This window comes from Nymphaea colorata, chromosome 13 (assembly GCF_008831285.2).
Source record: "Nymphaea colorata isolate Beijing-Zhang1983 chromosome 13, ASM883128v2, whole genome shotgun sequence".
Classification (NCBI taxonomy): Eukaryota; Viridiplantae; Streptophyta; class Magnoliopsida; order Nymphaeales; family Nymphaeaceae; genus Nymphaea; species Nymphaea colorata.
Window position 1 is genome coordinate 12,037,623 of NC_045150.1, and position 16,432 is coordinate 12,054,054.

A 16,432-nucleotide genomic window follows, 5' to 3' on the forward strand; every position below is an offset into this window, starting at 1 on the left:
AATAGACAATCAAATTATGCAAACAAAAAATGAAGCGTCAAACATTACATTATGTTGTTATCTAATATAAAGGTAAGGAGACCAAAATATTTAGGTCTGTTTACGACCATGCTCTTAACTTTTATAAATAAATAGTCGTGACTTATTACTTGGTCCAGTAATGCATGGGTAGCAACGCAATCCACCTCAAAAAGATTTGATGTTCAAATCTAGTGGTAGTTGTCATGACCTAGTGTGCTTGAACTCTGGATAAGTCTCAAAGCAACATGTGTGAGTGATAGGCATAGGGAGGAGGTAGCAATCTTACCGAGAGTGATAAAATGAATCATTGGCCTTGAAACAAAAAAATATTTAAACATAAGAATGTAAGTGCTATGATGTGAGTATTATGTTGTTTAATACATAGCACTCTAAAAAAATTTGTGGAATTCGTTCTTAAATCGTTGATTTCTAAAATGTTTGATTAAAATAATATTTTTATTACCGTAAAAGATAGCAAACTAAGATATGTTCTCGTGTGTTTACAAGCATATTAAAATGTTAATATTTCAATTAAATAACTTTTAACAAGATTGTAATGGGCCCGGCTTTTGTGAGTGCACGTAGGCTCCACATCAGGCCCCTAAGGCTCGACAAAGCCAAGCTTAGGCTGTTCCAAAACCCTTGTCAACCCCAGCGCACCCTGTTTAGCTAGGGGACCGGACCTGCCGTCAAATTTATGTTCTTCCAATACCCATTTTGATGTATACCCTTATTTAAATAAGCTTTTAACATTTTTTATTTTCTAATATCTCAGAAACCCGAGACGACTTACCAATATCTTTTTAACTGATTTGTCAACAACGCATCAAAAGGCAAAATTCTAAGCGAGTCAGCTGCCAGTGTCATATCAAGAAAAACACACACACACACATATCTATATATATAAAAAGATAGAGAGAGAAAATAATAAAATTAAAGATATATATATGGAGATAATATTAGGCTGAGTCGAGCCCCCAGTATCCTACTCGATATTACCTATCACAACATGTTTCTGTTTCAAATGAAACAGTTACACCAGCGTGGGTACCATCAGCAGAACAAGCAAAATACCGAAATAGAAGGTGATTTATTTCATATAATGTCTTGGGTGTGGTTTCATTTGATATGCAATTCCACCGTGGAACTGCAAGTGATTCACGGGTACTATACAGTACACTTGATCGCCGGACAAGCCTCTTTGTCGTTCCTAGATGTGAAACAATTTATTTCTTGGATGACTGTTTACTATGTAAGTAAAACTGCATTCTCACAGTTATATCTTGATAATATACTTATATTATGTAAGAAAATATTATCTTGCTGATGGTAGTTATCAACGTATTATCAGCATGATAACTTATAGAGGTCATCATTATCATTAACGTAATTGGGATTCAAGTAGAATATTCATTTGTAAAACAAGTTAAGTTGTATTATGGACATGTGTATTACATAATTTCATTTTAGAATATGATCCTAATGTTAAGCAATTTGATGTTGATGAGGGACCATCAAATGAGACTGCGCCATCTGCACCTTTCAAAGGTGAACGTGAAGTTAACAACTCAAGCACACATCTATGACAAATGTTCATTGGTTATCACAATGGTAAGTTTGTTCTACGGAACTACTTAATGTATTATATGTTTAGTTTTGTACCATGAATGTTGATTTTATACCACTGCATGAGTCTAATACATTGTTTTCCCAAGACATCGAAGATGAAGCCCCGCCCCATCAAAAAGTGTTGCATTGGGTTTGAAGGCAGGTCAATAAAAGGGGCTGATCTCTTCACAGTTTTGAACCAATTCCTGTTGAGCCATGAAGGGCTCCTTCACTCATTTAACCTGAGCTTGACTTTGAAGAACGATTCAGAGAGGAGACTACTTGGATGAATGACTATGGGATTTCCCCTTCCTCATTCTTTTCCCTTTTCTCATCTTTTTTGTCCTGATAAAATGAAAGACTATGGGATCTTGAAAATTAAAAGAATATTCGGATATTGGCATGTTATTTAGTGACTTAGGAAATTGACAAATTTCTTGTGATTTATGACCGAGTTCTCCAGGTGCCCGTCAATTTTGAACTCAGTCCCTCTTGCTGTCCCTTCTCTCTCGTTGTGATGATTCAAAATGTCTCTCTTTTTTCAAACGGTCTTTTTTCATACCTTTTGTCGGTATTGAGAAAATAATTATTTCTAAATATTTTCACATATTTTAAAGTCGAGAAAATCCCAAGGACAACATCTCTGACCATGATTACCATGTTGAGAGGAAAAAAAAAGAAGAAGCAGAAGGGAGCATCTACAATGACTCAAGATTGCTTTATTTATAGGTCAGAGCTTAAAAACTTCTTTCTCTCCAACTTCTCTAAGTAGATCAGCGGTTACGCAAGGATGTAATTTGAGGTTGCCATGAAACAGTTCCAATGGAACCCACTTCCTTTTCCTGAGGTTTTCTCGCTATTCTATGGGTTCCTTGCCTTAATGTTGTTTGTCCTTAAAAGTTTGCATTTGATTATATTTTTCTCCTTCAAGGTAGTGCAATTTTTCTCCACCTTCCAAAGAATAGGAATGCATAGCTCAATATATGCAAGAAGCTGACTATATTGCTTATAATATAGCTTCTTTTGTTGTTTAGATAACTTCATTATAAAAAGTTTAGGTTTTATATATCCAATTAATTAGCTGGTTCAACTTATTTAGTAATCAAGCAGCAACAAAACATGACAAAAAACAAGTTGGTAGGGCAAAATGTAAGCATACAACATATACAATATAATTACAAACATGAATAATACAAAATATGTTTTGAATATTGAATGCTTTATCATAAAGTGTGGGACTTGTGACAGTTTTGGTTAAAGTGTCTTGTATGGTCCAAAACTGGACTGTCACTAGTTCTTTTGGTGTATAATTATTATAATGGAGCTTAGCTCTGAAGATAGTTTCTGCCACTATTGGTTTACTTAGGGATTTGACATATTGTGGATTTACTAAAGATTGATCTATTATAGTGTTTGCCTGTATGAATTAGAGCTTGGACATCTAATATCGAATCTCCTACTGTTATTTTACATCTGACCAAGAGTTGATGAAAATAGGTTGATTCTGAGTCTATATTTTTAAATCCAATTATCTCAAATGTTTGTTGGTGCATCAAGGCCATGTTAGAGACCTTGGCTTTTCCCTTGTGTTGTAATTGTAACTCTTTAATCTGATCTTCTATTTAGGTTTTGAATTCTTCTAAATTTTCGCAATAGGTTTCTAACCTTCTAATTCTTCTTTCTAGTTTTTGTTTTGGATTTAATTGTTGAAGGCACAATCTACAGATTTCAATAAAACAAAGACAACAAGTCTATCTATTGTCCATACTAGGATATCTTGGGCAATAAAAGCATTGAGTGCTTAGACTGCCTTCTTTGAAATTCCATTCATGTATACATTCAAGATTCATTATCAGACTCGTATAATTCTAAAAAATCGTTAAGGATTGTTTCATTAGGTTTTGTAAATTCATTTGCTAGAGGGTACTCATCATCAGAACTTAGTTGTGTCTTATCACATTCTTCAATCGAGACAATTGAGTATATTGATTGAGTATCGCTGACATATTCATCAATATTAATTAATTCTTGATTTGTATTACTGATTAAGGTTGCTTCTTTTGTATAAGCATTTAAGAGCTTAGGGCAGCAGCTGCCTGAGTGATCATTTTCATTACAAACAATACAGCAAAGTTTGTTTTTGTAGCTTCTACGTTTGTCATATTTTCTGACATGTTTTTCTTTAATTTAAGTAAGGTGCTTTTTGTTTTGATTTTCACAAGAAATATCTTTTTGTTTTTCTTTTAGGAATAATTTTTTGCTGTTTTATTTTTCTTTTAGGTTTCTTGTCCATGGATTTGCCAAACTTTTGTGGTGTATAGATCTTTATACAGAATGAGTGGTCACCTTTTAATTGTTTTTGGATTTTTATTTCTGTACATTTTTTCTCTAAACACTTACATACATACCGAATTTTTTATGCTATGTTTTGATATTTAAAGGTTTATTATGTGTAACATAATCTTCCCCTCCTATTAGTTTTCTAAAAAGTCTATCTCCAATTTCATTATTATAAGAGTTTCCAGAGATAGTAGTATAATAATAATAAGCTTTGAGAAGTTCTTTTATGAAGTTAGAACTAGTAAGACTTAATTGGTCTAGTCTGCAAATAGCTTCTTTTTGTGTTTCGTCCATCTGGACTGGTACCAGTTAATATTAATTAGATTCTAAAAACAAAGTTATAGGGATTAATTCCTACTGCTATGTCTTTTTCAAGTTCTCCGGGAAAATGTTTTTTATATGCTTTCCACTGTGATCAGGCTGTTTCTCCTAGATATGTTTCGAGATATGCTAACATTTCTCTAGTGTTATACTACTATTGTTATAACATATAGTCTTATAATTCTAGTGTTATATCATGTAGTGTTAAAATATTAATATTATAGTTTTATAATAGTGTTAAAACACTATTGTTATGAGATTATAACACTACATGTTTTATATATTATAATACTATAATGTTATAGTGTTATAACACATGTAGTATTATAACACGTGTTGTAATTATAACATTACTGTTATAATATTATAACAATGTAGTGCTATATCAAAATTATAATATTATACTATTATAGTGTTATAATGTTATAATATTGTAGTGTTATATTATTATAACATGTTATAACAATATGGGTTATAATACGTGTTATAATATTGTATAACATGTTATAATATTAAAATATTTGCAAGTTATAATACTATATATATGTTAATGTAATACATGTAGTAATATATATGTTGGTGTCTTACATGTATTACACTAACATGTATATGACAGTATATACATGTTATTGTAATATGTATAACTTGTGTTATATAATGTTATTGAAATAGTATATAACACATGTAATAATATTATAGTGTTATAACAGTGTATATAACATTATATTAGTGTAACTATAATATAAATGTAATGTGTATGTATAACTATAATATAAATGTAATGTGTATATATATTACATATAAGTAAAAGGTAGTACATATATATTTAATTATAACATATGTGTTTATATGTCATTTAAAACTGTATAACATATGTTGTGTTATACACTAGTAATACCTGTAGTATAACTTCTGTTGTAACATATATTTGTATGGTGTTATACATTATAATATTACATGTAGTATATATTATAACAGTATACTATATAATGTATATATATTATAACATAAAGGTTATAACATATAACATATATATGTTATATGTCATATTATATACTTATATAATATATCTAATTCATGTACACATGCTTGCACATTATAACGTTCGTATTAAATATATAATTAAACGTTATAACATACAACGTATGTTATATGTTGTAACACTATATATACAAATGCATACATTATATGTGTAGTGTAATATATATAATAGTACACAACATGTGTACATATAATATTACATATATATTATATACATAATATTTTAGAATATATGTTACACTAATATACACAAATATGTTATATATATAGTGTCATAACCTCCAAGAAATAGCACTTAGTTAACACTGTAACAGTATTGTTATACAATGTAGTGTTATAGTACTATTGTTATATAACCATAATACTATTGACTACAGTGTTATAGTGTTATAAGATACTTTATAACACTATAACAATAGTGTTATAATGTGTTATAGTACTATAGTGTTACAATATTATAACACTAGAATTTTGTAATATTATAATATTGTTATAACACTATAATGTTATATATTACAATATGTGTTATCATATTATAACATGTAGTAGTGTTATAACACTATTATTATAATATGTAGTGTTATAACATGTTATAATAGTGTTATAGTGTTATAACAATCTGAACTCATACAATTGAGGATAAGTGGTCAAATGAATGACTTAAATTACATTTGTATTCATATGAAATTGTAATTTCAATTCCTTGAATCATTCAATATAGATCTCACAACAAGTTCTACTCATGCGAATAAATATAAGTGATAAAATGAATAGCTTCAATCCCATTCAAATTCATATGAACTTATGATTTCAATCTATTAAATCATTCAATATAAATGTAACAAAAGTTAACCATATATATGAATGGCTTAAATCTGATTCGTATTCGTAAAAACTTGTGATTTTAATCCCTTAAATAAAAAAAATATAGATGTAACAACAAGTCAAACTCATTCAATTAACTATAAGTAACGAAATGAATGGCTTAAATTCCTTTTGTATGCATACAAACTTGTGATTTCAATCCCTTAAATCATTCAATATATATGTAACAACAAGTTAAACTCATTATATTAACTATAAGGCATGAAAAGAATGGCTGAAATCCTATTCATATTATATGAACTTGCGATTTCAATCCCTTAACTCATTCAATATAAATATAACAACAAGTTAAACTCATTATATTAACTATAAGGCATGAAAAGAATGGTTGAAATCCTATTCATATTATACGAACTTGTGATTTCAATCCCTTAAATCATTCAAGATAGATGTAACAAGTTAAGCATGTTGGATTAACTATAGGTTATCAAATTAATGTCTTAAATCTCATTTGTATTGATACACACTTGTGATTTCAATCCTTTAGGTCATTCAGTAATCATAAAACAAGACATTTTATAATCATAAATATTCATATGAACTTGTGATTTTAATACTTTAAATCATTCAATCATTACAAAACGAATTACATTTATAATGAATGATTTAAATGATTGAAATCACAAGAGTTAGTTTTGTCTGACACCCAAGACAACAAACCTAAACACAAATTTGAAGAATCTGACCTTGAAAAAAGGATTACAAGACTTAAGAACTTCAGAGAAAAATCTGAAGAATTCCAAGAAAAGACTCAAAAGAAGCTTCTTGAGCTTCAAGAACAAATTAACTCTCTTAAAAAATCTAAGGAGAAGGGAAAAGAACCTCTTATTACTGAATATGGTAGTAAATTAAAACTTGTAAAACCATTAACTGGTAGAAATGAATGTCATCTGAATCCTTTTGATGTATGAAACTTATAAAACTGGGTGCTTGGACCTCAATAATAGCACCTTCAAGGATTATAAAACCACCCAGTTTTATAAGTTTCATACATCAAAAGGATTCAGATGACCCTCATTTCTACCAGTTAATAGTTTTGCAAGTTTTAATTTACTACCATATTTAGTAATAAGAGGTTCTTTTCCCTTCTCCTTAGATTTTGGAAGAGAGTTAATTTGTTCTTGAAGCTCAAGAAGCTTATTTGGAGTCTTTTCTTGGAATTATTCAGATTTTTCTCTGAACGTTGGAAGTTAAATTGAATTTTTACAAAAATTTAACCTAACATTTTGTAGCTTTCTCTACTCATAAAATTCAATTTAGTTAGACCAACAAATTTTTATGATTTTTTTATTCAAAATTCTGGCACATTATGCATATATTTAAAATTTTAAATGTATAAAAAGGAAAGTTGTGAGGCATGGTTAGAAAATGTAATCTAAGGGACTAATCGTGCGTGCGTGCATGCGCTTGTGTATGTTCGGTTTGCAAGGTATTATGACAACTATGCATGTAGCTAGAATGGTGACGATGTGTCCTGTTATACTTTGAGATGTGTATTTTTTATCAACATTCTTAGGATCTTAAGTACATATAGTAACATGTATAAGTGTGTACATGTGTGTGTATGTGTGGGCATGAAGGTAATGTAAAGAGTTCATTTTTAAAAAAAGTATGCTATTTCTAAGAAAATGGTAAAAAAAAGCCTGAAACCTCCACTTCATATAGTTCGAACCACTTTTTTTTTTTTCAGTAAGCACAGTTTCTCACTACTTTTTGGGGAAGGTTGAAGCTCCTACGCAACTCCTTAACATACAAGGGTCTATTTTTGGTGTTTCGGAGTATGGACCTCCACTGTCTTCTGTTTGTATGTCTAGTGGCCTTCTTTTGCAACACATAAGGCTGACGTCTTGAGGTTTTGAAACGAAAACTGACTGCCTACTAGTTCCCACTTAACCATTTGACAATCTATTCGAGGATTACTACTTTTTTTCTTTTGATTTTTCTTCAAGGCTTTAAACTCCTAAACTGAAGGAACTGAAAGGATCGTCTTGGTGACATTGACTTGGCAGTTGACAGCAGCGTTCAGTTCACAAAAATAAAGTGATAGATTCAGAAAAAAAATATTCGATCAAAACACGGTCCATTTCACCTCTACATAACGTTTATTAATCTCACACCAAATTGTCCTCAATCTGATAAATTTGGATAGCCTTGAAAAAGATGTAAGGATATAAACAAACGTGCTGGGAAAGTGGGAGCTTGTGGCTCTCCCTTTCTCTTTTTTTCTCTCTTCTTGGATTTTTCTATTCAAGTTTGGAAGGACACATCCTTTGGCCTTTCACAGGACACTATTATACATTGCATTTGTGGTCATGTTTGAACGATGGGCAGATTGACCAAAGGATTCACCTCAAATATATATATATAGATATAGATATATATAGACACGTCTGCTTTATCCGCAGATCTTGCACAAGTAAAGTAAAACAACTGTGGTCTTTAAGCTCTATGGATTGGGGGGGTTTTGTCCTTCCTTTAGCTGCAGTTCCTCCAGGGACTCGAGATCTAAACCCAGTTTGATGGGCAGGGCAGGTTCTTGGGTCTTGTGGGTTCTGGATCTAAATCCGACCCTGCTATTTTGGGAAGATATGGATCCAAATCTTTTGGGTCTAGCTAAGAAGAGCCCAAAAATGTTGTCTTTGTGCTGTCTTCTCCTCTATGGCTATGGCTATTGTGTTGTCCTTCTTTAGATGCATATAGATATAGGTCTCCCTAAACAGTAATATATATATTCATATATATATATATATAGAGAGAGAGAGAGAGAGAAAGAAGGCCAATTTAGGCAGGGGATAACTATAATTAATTATAATAAAATATTATAAATATATATATATATATAATAATAAAAGAAATTTAAAAAACCAATTATCGGGTCCGAATCGAACTTATTGGGCCCACTCGGGCCGGCCCGATAAATTCTGAGCCCGAACCCTAGTCAGGCCGAGTAGTACCTGACGGCGGCCCGACCCGATGCCCAGCCTTAATGTAAGGATATGAACAAAGGTGTCGTACCGGTCACAGTGGGAGCGTGTGGCTCGCTCTCTTTCTGTCTCTCTCTCTCTCCTTATATTTTTCTATTCAAGTTTGGAAGGAGACAACCTTTCAACTCTCACAGGTCACTATTATGCATATTATGCATTGCATTCGTGGTCGTGTTTGAACGAAGGGTAGATTGGCCAAAGGGTTTACCTCATATGGCCAAAAGAGAGAGAGAGAGAGAGGGAGGGAGAGAGAGAGAGAGGGGTCAACTGAGGCCGTGGATAAGCATAGAGGAAATTGCTGTAAAAGAGGGAGTACTCGATGAGGATATAGGTAGGCAACAAATCATTGAAGCACGGGTTGATTAGTGGTGGACCAAAAAAAAGGTGCTTCAAACTCGAGAAAACAAAAAAAAATGGAACAATGCTTAAATTTCTAAGTGAATCTAAGGGCCCGTTTGATTGTCGGGTGAAATTTAAGGTGGTAAATTTACCATGATAAATTTTTCTAGAAAAATTTAGAGGATGAAATTTTTCCTCTTCCAATATGAGGCTCTGTTTGATGCAAAGGAAGAATTTAACATGGTAAATTTAACATTGTTTGATGCACAAGGTAGAAAAATGAAGAGACTTTTTTAGAATTGTTAGTAATTTTTTGTTTTCTTTTCTTCCCCAATTTGACGTGGGAAGAAATTGAAAGATGATCTTTCAAAACTACGACTAAAGTTGTATTAACTTAATTCCAAAATTCGAAATAATCCAATGTCATGTGTTGCAAAGCAGGTCTGAACTTCTAATATACTCAAGAAAATGTTTCCCTCATCAAGATAATAGCAGGAATGAAAATCAACACCAAGCTGCTGTCAACAAAACAAGAGATCTATCGATTTCTTGTATCAATAGCAGATCTACTAAAAGATCTATCGATTTTGTCAAATTATATGTTGGTAGCGGCTGAATCTGGTTTTCACAGGAAGAGAGAGTCGAATCATGGATAAACAATTGAGTAGACGACTTCAGCCCATTCAAACTTACCAAACAAGTGATCAATGGAAACATATAGGAATATAAGCATTACCATTATTGTTTCCTGTTGTCCTATAGAAAAATGCGAGAAACAAACAACAACACGAATCAAAATTCCAAAGATACAAGAAATTAACAGAAAAGGGACGAGATTAAAGTTAGCTCAGCCGGGAGACAAGAAGGCACGAGCGTTGGAGGGCAGAGGGGAAGATTGGCTTTAAATGGGAAGGAGGGCAGATGGGAGCGTTGCTGCGTTGGAGGGCAGAGGGGAAGATGGGCTTCAAATGGGAAGGAGGGCAGATGGGAGCATTGCTGCGTGGAGGGCAGAGGGGAAGATGTGCTTCAAATGGGAAGGAGGGCAGATGGGAGCGTTGCTGCGTTGGAGGACAGAGGGGAAGATGGGCTTCAAATGGGAAAGAGGGCAGATGAGAGCGTTGCTGCGTTGGAGGGCAGAGAGGAAGATGGGCTTCAAATGGGAAGGAGGGCAGATGGGAGCGTTGGAGGGCAGAGCGGAGCCTGGATCGTGAGAGCGAGGAAGACGAGGGTTGCCGTCGACTGGAGGAAGGGTTGGCGTCAAGGATTGCGAGGGAGGAAGGGTTGCCGTCGAGGGTGCCGTCGACTGGAGAGGAGATGAGTGAAAGAAACGAGGGAAGAAAAAAATGGAGCGGGTGAAATTTCACCCGCTCGAAAGTCCGAGCTGTGACCTCGGACTTTTGAGTCGGGTGCTGGTGAAGTTTTACGACGTTTGATAAGTCGTGGTGAAGTTTTACGACGTTTGATAAGTCGTGGGATGGGCGGGTGAAATTCCGTACACATTTCAACCGTTTCCGTTTCTCCTCTTTATCCGGGCAATCAAACGGGCCCTAAAAAAGGACATGAGAGAAAAGGGATCCAAAAGTCTGGACCATTTATATATCTTGGTTGTTGTCAAACGAAAAACTAAGCTTTTAAATTATTTGTCACGGTCCAGTTGTTTGTTTTTAAGCTAAGACCAGGTTAGCATGTTCTTGACAACAAGAATAAGGACACAGTTTTATGCGAATCTGTCTCAAATTTGGATCCGTTTCCGAACTTACCTGTTGATATGCATTGCATACTTCTAAATTATTTTTAAAATTCAAAAAATACGATGCCAATACATTAAACCGATATGTAGCGATATGCACCGGCCAATTGGCATTATAAATCAAGACGGTATGGATATTCATGATACTGATATTGGAGTATATGTTAACGTCTTTCACGTTTTTATTTGGCCAAATAGGTAATTTATACATTGGCCAATACGTGATTGGCATAAGTTTGAGCTCCATATGTGGCCATGCAGCCTATCTCAACAATAGTGGTGTCTACGTTGCCATAAAGAATGAAAGCATATAAACTAACTTTAAAAAAGATGCATTGTGATTCATTAAATATTTTTTGCACGTAAACAAAAAGTCTTTTTTTCCCATATTCAAGTGGGGCCGTCGCCCTTGAGGATAGCATTGCACACAAGCTGACTCGAGCTTGAATTTGACTCTTAAAAACTTGAGCTTGAACTCAAGTCAAGCTCAATAAAGCTGACTCGAGCTTGAATTTGACTCTTAGAAAACTTGAGCTTGAACTCAAGTAAAGCTCAATAAAACAAACTCATGACTCATTTAACTTGTTCCTGTTAACCATGTCTCCCTCTTTTAACTTGATTAACTCATTAACCCGTTTAACTTGTTTAGTTGCTACTTATTTAACTATTCTTTCATTATATAATTCAACATTCATGATGAAGTTGAGTTCTTATAACTTGAACTCGACTGCTATACATTTGAACTCAAGATATACATTTGAACTCAAAGCCTGAGACAAGCTCAATTCAAGTTTTAATGAGGGAGTTCAAGTCAAACTCGAGCTGGTTCAACTAGTTGTGCAGTGAGGGGCTCATTGGCACTTGAGTCATACAGTCCCTACTCAAATAGCACTACCAAAAATTTAGATATAGTTCAACGTCATCAAATCAATGCACAGTCAGCATAGAGCTTTTATTTGCTAAAGCACAAGATACAGTTACCCATGCGATCAAACTCATCGAGTTCCTATCCTAAGGTAAGACTTTGCCTTCCAACATAGTGACTAATTATATGCAATCTTGCCATATACGTAAATGAATGACCTCCCTTCAAAGGCTCAATTATACTTATAAATATTATTACAACATGCAAAAAGTTAAAAGAATATAAGTTGTGCTGATCTCCTTCTCACAGTCATTTTTCATATTCCTTCACACTAATGAGAGTTAGACACCTATGCTTTTATTTGCAATCAAACTCTTAGTGGCCTCTCCCATCAACCATCTTTTTCTATCTCAAAAGGGAAGGCGTAAATCTATTGCAACTCACTATTAAGGTCCCAATCACATTTTTCTTTCAAATGCACATATATCTTTTAATTTCTTTCTAACTTATTCACCTGACTAAAATGTTAATCTATCACTTATATCTTTCTTCCAAGCCATTCTGTGATTGCCTCATGCAAAAGGTTGAGGTTCTAGAAATTAAATAAGTTGAGCGTCATTTTGTCTGATGCAGGATTCAAGGTCATCCATTGCAATGCATTATGATTGGAGGTGTCTTATGGAAGGAGGCTTGTTACGCATGTCACAAAGCCTCATTCACTTGAGGGCCATTAAAATACATTCAAATTAAATAGGTTGTTTTTATGGACACTATAGCACATTTTCCTTTATATCTACAGACATTAATGAATCAGATCTAGATCCAACATCTGACCGAACCTCATCCAAGAAATTAGATATGGAAAATGAGTTTATATCCAATTGAAAAATCCGATCGACTTTGGATTTAAGAAATGACATCTGTTAAGATTTAAATTTGGACATGAGTAAAAATCCAATTGGTTTCATATTTGGATTCAGATCACATTTAATTTTAAATAAATATCCTAACTCCAATGTCCGTACATTTTAAAAGTTGCATCTTAACAGTTTGTTATATGGTCTGCATTTATTTGAAAAGTATGATATGAATGTGAATATAAAAATCAGATTTGGATCGGATTCTTACTCAAATTCATATAAGGTATATATTTTTCTTAATTGGTATTCAACTATGATGGCCAAGGGGCTTTTCGTCTATTTCTAACTTTGTTATTACTGTAAGTCCCACTTTTTTCGGTTCGTAATCATACGTGAACGCGCCAAGTGGTTGATGCAAAGGGTCGGTGGGTTGTTACAAAGAAAAGAGTAAAACAGGAATCAGTTCTCTCTCTCTCGAGAAAGAAATTGGGCGTGTCTGTAAAAACCAAAAAAGAAAAGGGCGTGTCTGTAAAAACCAAAAAAGAAAAGGGCGTGTCTATAAAAGCCAAAAAAGAAAAAAGAAGCATAAAAAAGAGGAAAAGAGTAAATCGCCCGCCGATTCGCGTGGAGCGAGGCCCACAGCCACAGTGCGGCCTAACGCCCGCCCCGTTTCCCTTCGCTTCCCTTTCAAAAACCGAACGACGCGGACTGCAAGAAGGAACCGACCCAACAACCCCTCGCTTCCCTTTCAGAAAATACCGAACGATGGGGACTGAAGAAGGAACCGACAAAAAAAACAAGCACCGCTTTCATTCCGTCTTGTTTAGAAAAGGATACGAAGGAGGAGCAAGATCGTCGCCTTTTCGTCTCCTCGTCGTCGTCATTTTCTTTTGCCCGAGTAGACCGTCGTCCGGTCGGCCGTCGTCGGAGAGAAAATTTCAGGCATAGCCGTCTGCAAGAAAAGGAGGAAAGAAAAAGGAAGCTGATCTTTTCCTTTTGTCGTGACGCGAGGTCCTTCTTTACCGGCAAGAAAAGGAGACAAAAAGAAAGAGAAGCTCTGTAAGTTTTCGTCCATTCGGATTTCATCGCCGTTTCCGTGGCGCTTGAAGTCTTGACGGTTTAAGAGAGAGAGGACGTGGAGGTTTCGTGCTGGAAGCAGTGGTCACGTGGTGAGGAGGAGCCGAAGAAAAGGAGCGAGATACTTCCGTTTCTCCTTCCTCCATCTATTGTTTTCATCTGCTTTTTGTGCACAAAGAAGGAAGCCACCAAACAAGCAGCCGGTGAAGAGTAGGTATTCGGGGTTCGTTTGGCCTAGAAAAAACTCAGACGTAGAGGATCGTTATTAGAAAAAACTCAGACGTAGAGGAGAAGAAGAAGACAATATGGGGGAGGATAACGTCGTCCTTTCTTCCAAGATTAAGATCGGAGTGTCCGTCATGGAAAAAAAGGTGAGGCACTTACCCGCTTCTTTTCTCTGCCTACACTATTTTAATGCCACCCAATTTTTTTTGTAATTTTTTAAACTGGTCGGTTTTTGTAATTGTATTTACTCAATGTGATGGTTTCTAGTTTGTTCCTTACCTATTGCCGATGTGTTGTAGTTCATATGCTGCCGTTTTTCTTTTTTTATTTTCTAGTTGTGTCTAATGAATCTGATTTTTTTTTAAACTTGATTGCGATCTCTATATTTGAATCTTCGATCATTGCATGCCTTCTTATTCAAGACCTTTATCATTTCATCTTTGAGTTAACACAGACGCTTTCGGCTCCCATGCGTCAAATTTTGGAGAGTTTGGAAGCGTTTGGCGAATTTGAGGTATGTCAAGATAATTTTTGTTTCTACCTTTATTCTTAATTTCTGTCTGACAGCTGCCTCGTAGCGAGCGGGTGTTCACAAACGGATTCCGTTAATTGAGCAAGCACTGTTTAGAATAATAATTTCAAGAATATGGACATTATCAAAACTTGACACATACAGGCAACTTATCGTTGACGTCATCAGCGTTGTCGTCACTGTAAATGTTGACGGTCTTGCAGCTGTTTATTCACCTTAATGGAAGTCTTTGACCAAGAAAATGCTGAAGGAAAGAAAGCTCTACGTGCTATTTTGACTAAATCATGAGAAAAGGATTTAACTGCCTAAATGAAGTAGAACCTAAGATAGTGGCCAGAAAATTGAACTAAATCTGTGGAAGGTGGTTTTAGATAAAATATTGAGAAAGACAGCTGAAGTAAAAAGATATTAAAAAGATGATGGAAGGCAAAAAGGAAAAAGTTAAAATTGTGAGAAACTTTATCATATGTTGAAGCAGGTTCTTAATGAAATTCTTCATGGTTTAGCTTTTAGGGAACTAATTATGTATTGAAAAATAGTTAAGATTTGTGTCACAAAGAATATTATTTTAATAGAAGTTTTAGGAATAGGCAGACACAATTACCAAGAACTCCAGTAGTGAGTTCTGGTTTACTTCTGATGACCACCAAATTAGCACCTTAAGTTATTTGTTGACCATGCGGTATTATTGCATAGTCAAGGATTTCTTCATTCTCCAGGATGCTGTTACAATTTGCATGTAGCACGTCTACCTAAAAGCTTCAGTTTTGTTACGACCACCATCACTGCTGATGTATACAGTTGATTTACACATATGATGTCTCCAAAAGTGAAAACTAGCCTATAGATAATGTTTAAGGATTTAAGCTGTTTTAATAACCATTTTCATGTCTTGACATTTACTAGGGTGTGATATTTGGTCCAGTTTTTGCATCCGAGAGACAGGCTACTAGTAAGACAGTGCACATACACACACACGGAAGTCAGACACATACTCTTTTATATCTCACATATGATTGTGAGATCCTTGCAAACCGGATTGTATGCTCCACATGGTATTATAGACACTATATTTTCTTACATGCTGTATGCTATTTTTTTATGAAGTTGGCAAGTTGCCCCTGTTTTGTACACTATGAATTTATGAAGTTATTTTTAGAGCGTGTAGAAGGATTAGTGCATAAACTTATAAAACCTGTTTCAAATCAGACATTTGACTGCTCTTATGTATTTGTTGTTTTCTTCTTTATGGTCTACCAAAATCTTCTTTTCATATTTCTCTAATTTCTTGCTATGGTGGTTGAACTAGGTTTGGATATTTGAGCTTTTCGACGTTTTAATGCTGCTTAATGCGTCTGAAAGTTGTTAAATGGTCATCGAAAATGTTAAATTCATAGCTTTTTGCAGTCTTCTACCCTGTTTCTTCCATTTTTCTTGACTTATTTTCTCATTTAATTTATGGATACTGTGTAGATATGCCTGTGAGATGGTCATGTCCCTATGGCATTTGGCCTATTCGATGCCATGTTTGCATTACTGACTATGCTGTTTAAGGTTTTTTTATGGATGGACTTATCTTTTCTG

At 34.3% G+C, this 16,432-nt stretch overlaps 1 protein-coding gene across 1 annotated transcript in view; it reads left to right on the forward strand.

Annotated features, from left to right (window-relative positions):
• The first annotated feature begins 13,753 nt into the window (after positions 1-13,753).
• LOC116267168 (uncharacterized) overlaps positions 13,754-16,432 on the forward strand; it is a 93,290-nt gene continuing 90,611 nt past the window's right edge. Inside the window, exons 1-2 of the mRNA XM_031648764.2 lie at positions 13,754-14,462; positions 14,771-14,830. Of these exons, the coding sequence (XP_031504624.2) occupies positions 14,397-14,462; positions 14,771-14,830 (126 nt within the window). The 5' untranslated portion in view covers positions 13,754-14,396. The remainder of the gene's footprint in view (positions 14,463-14,770; positions 14,831-16,432) is intronic.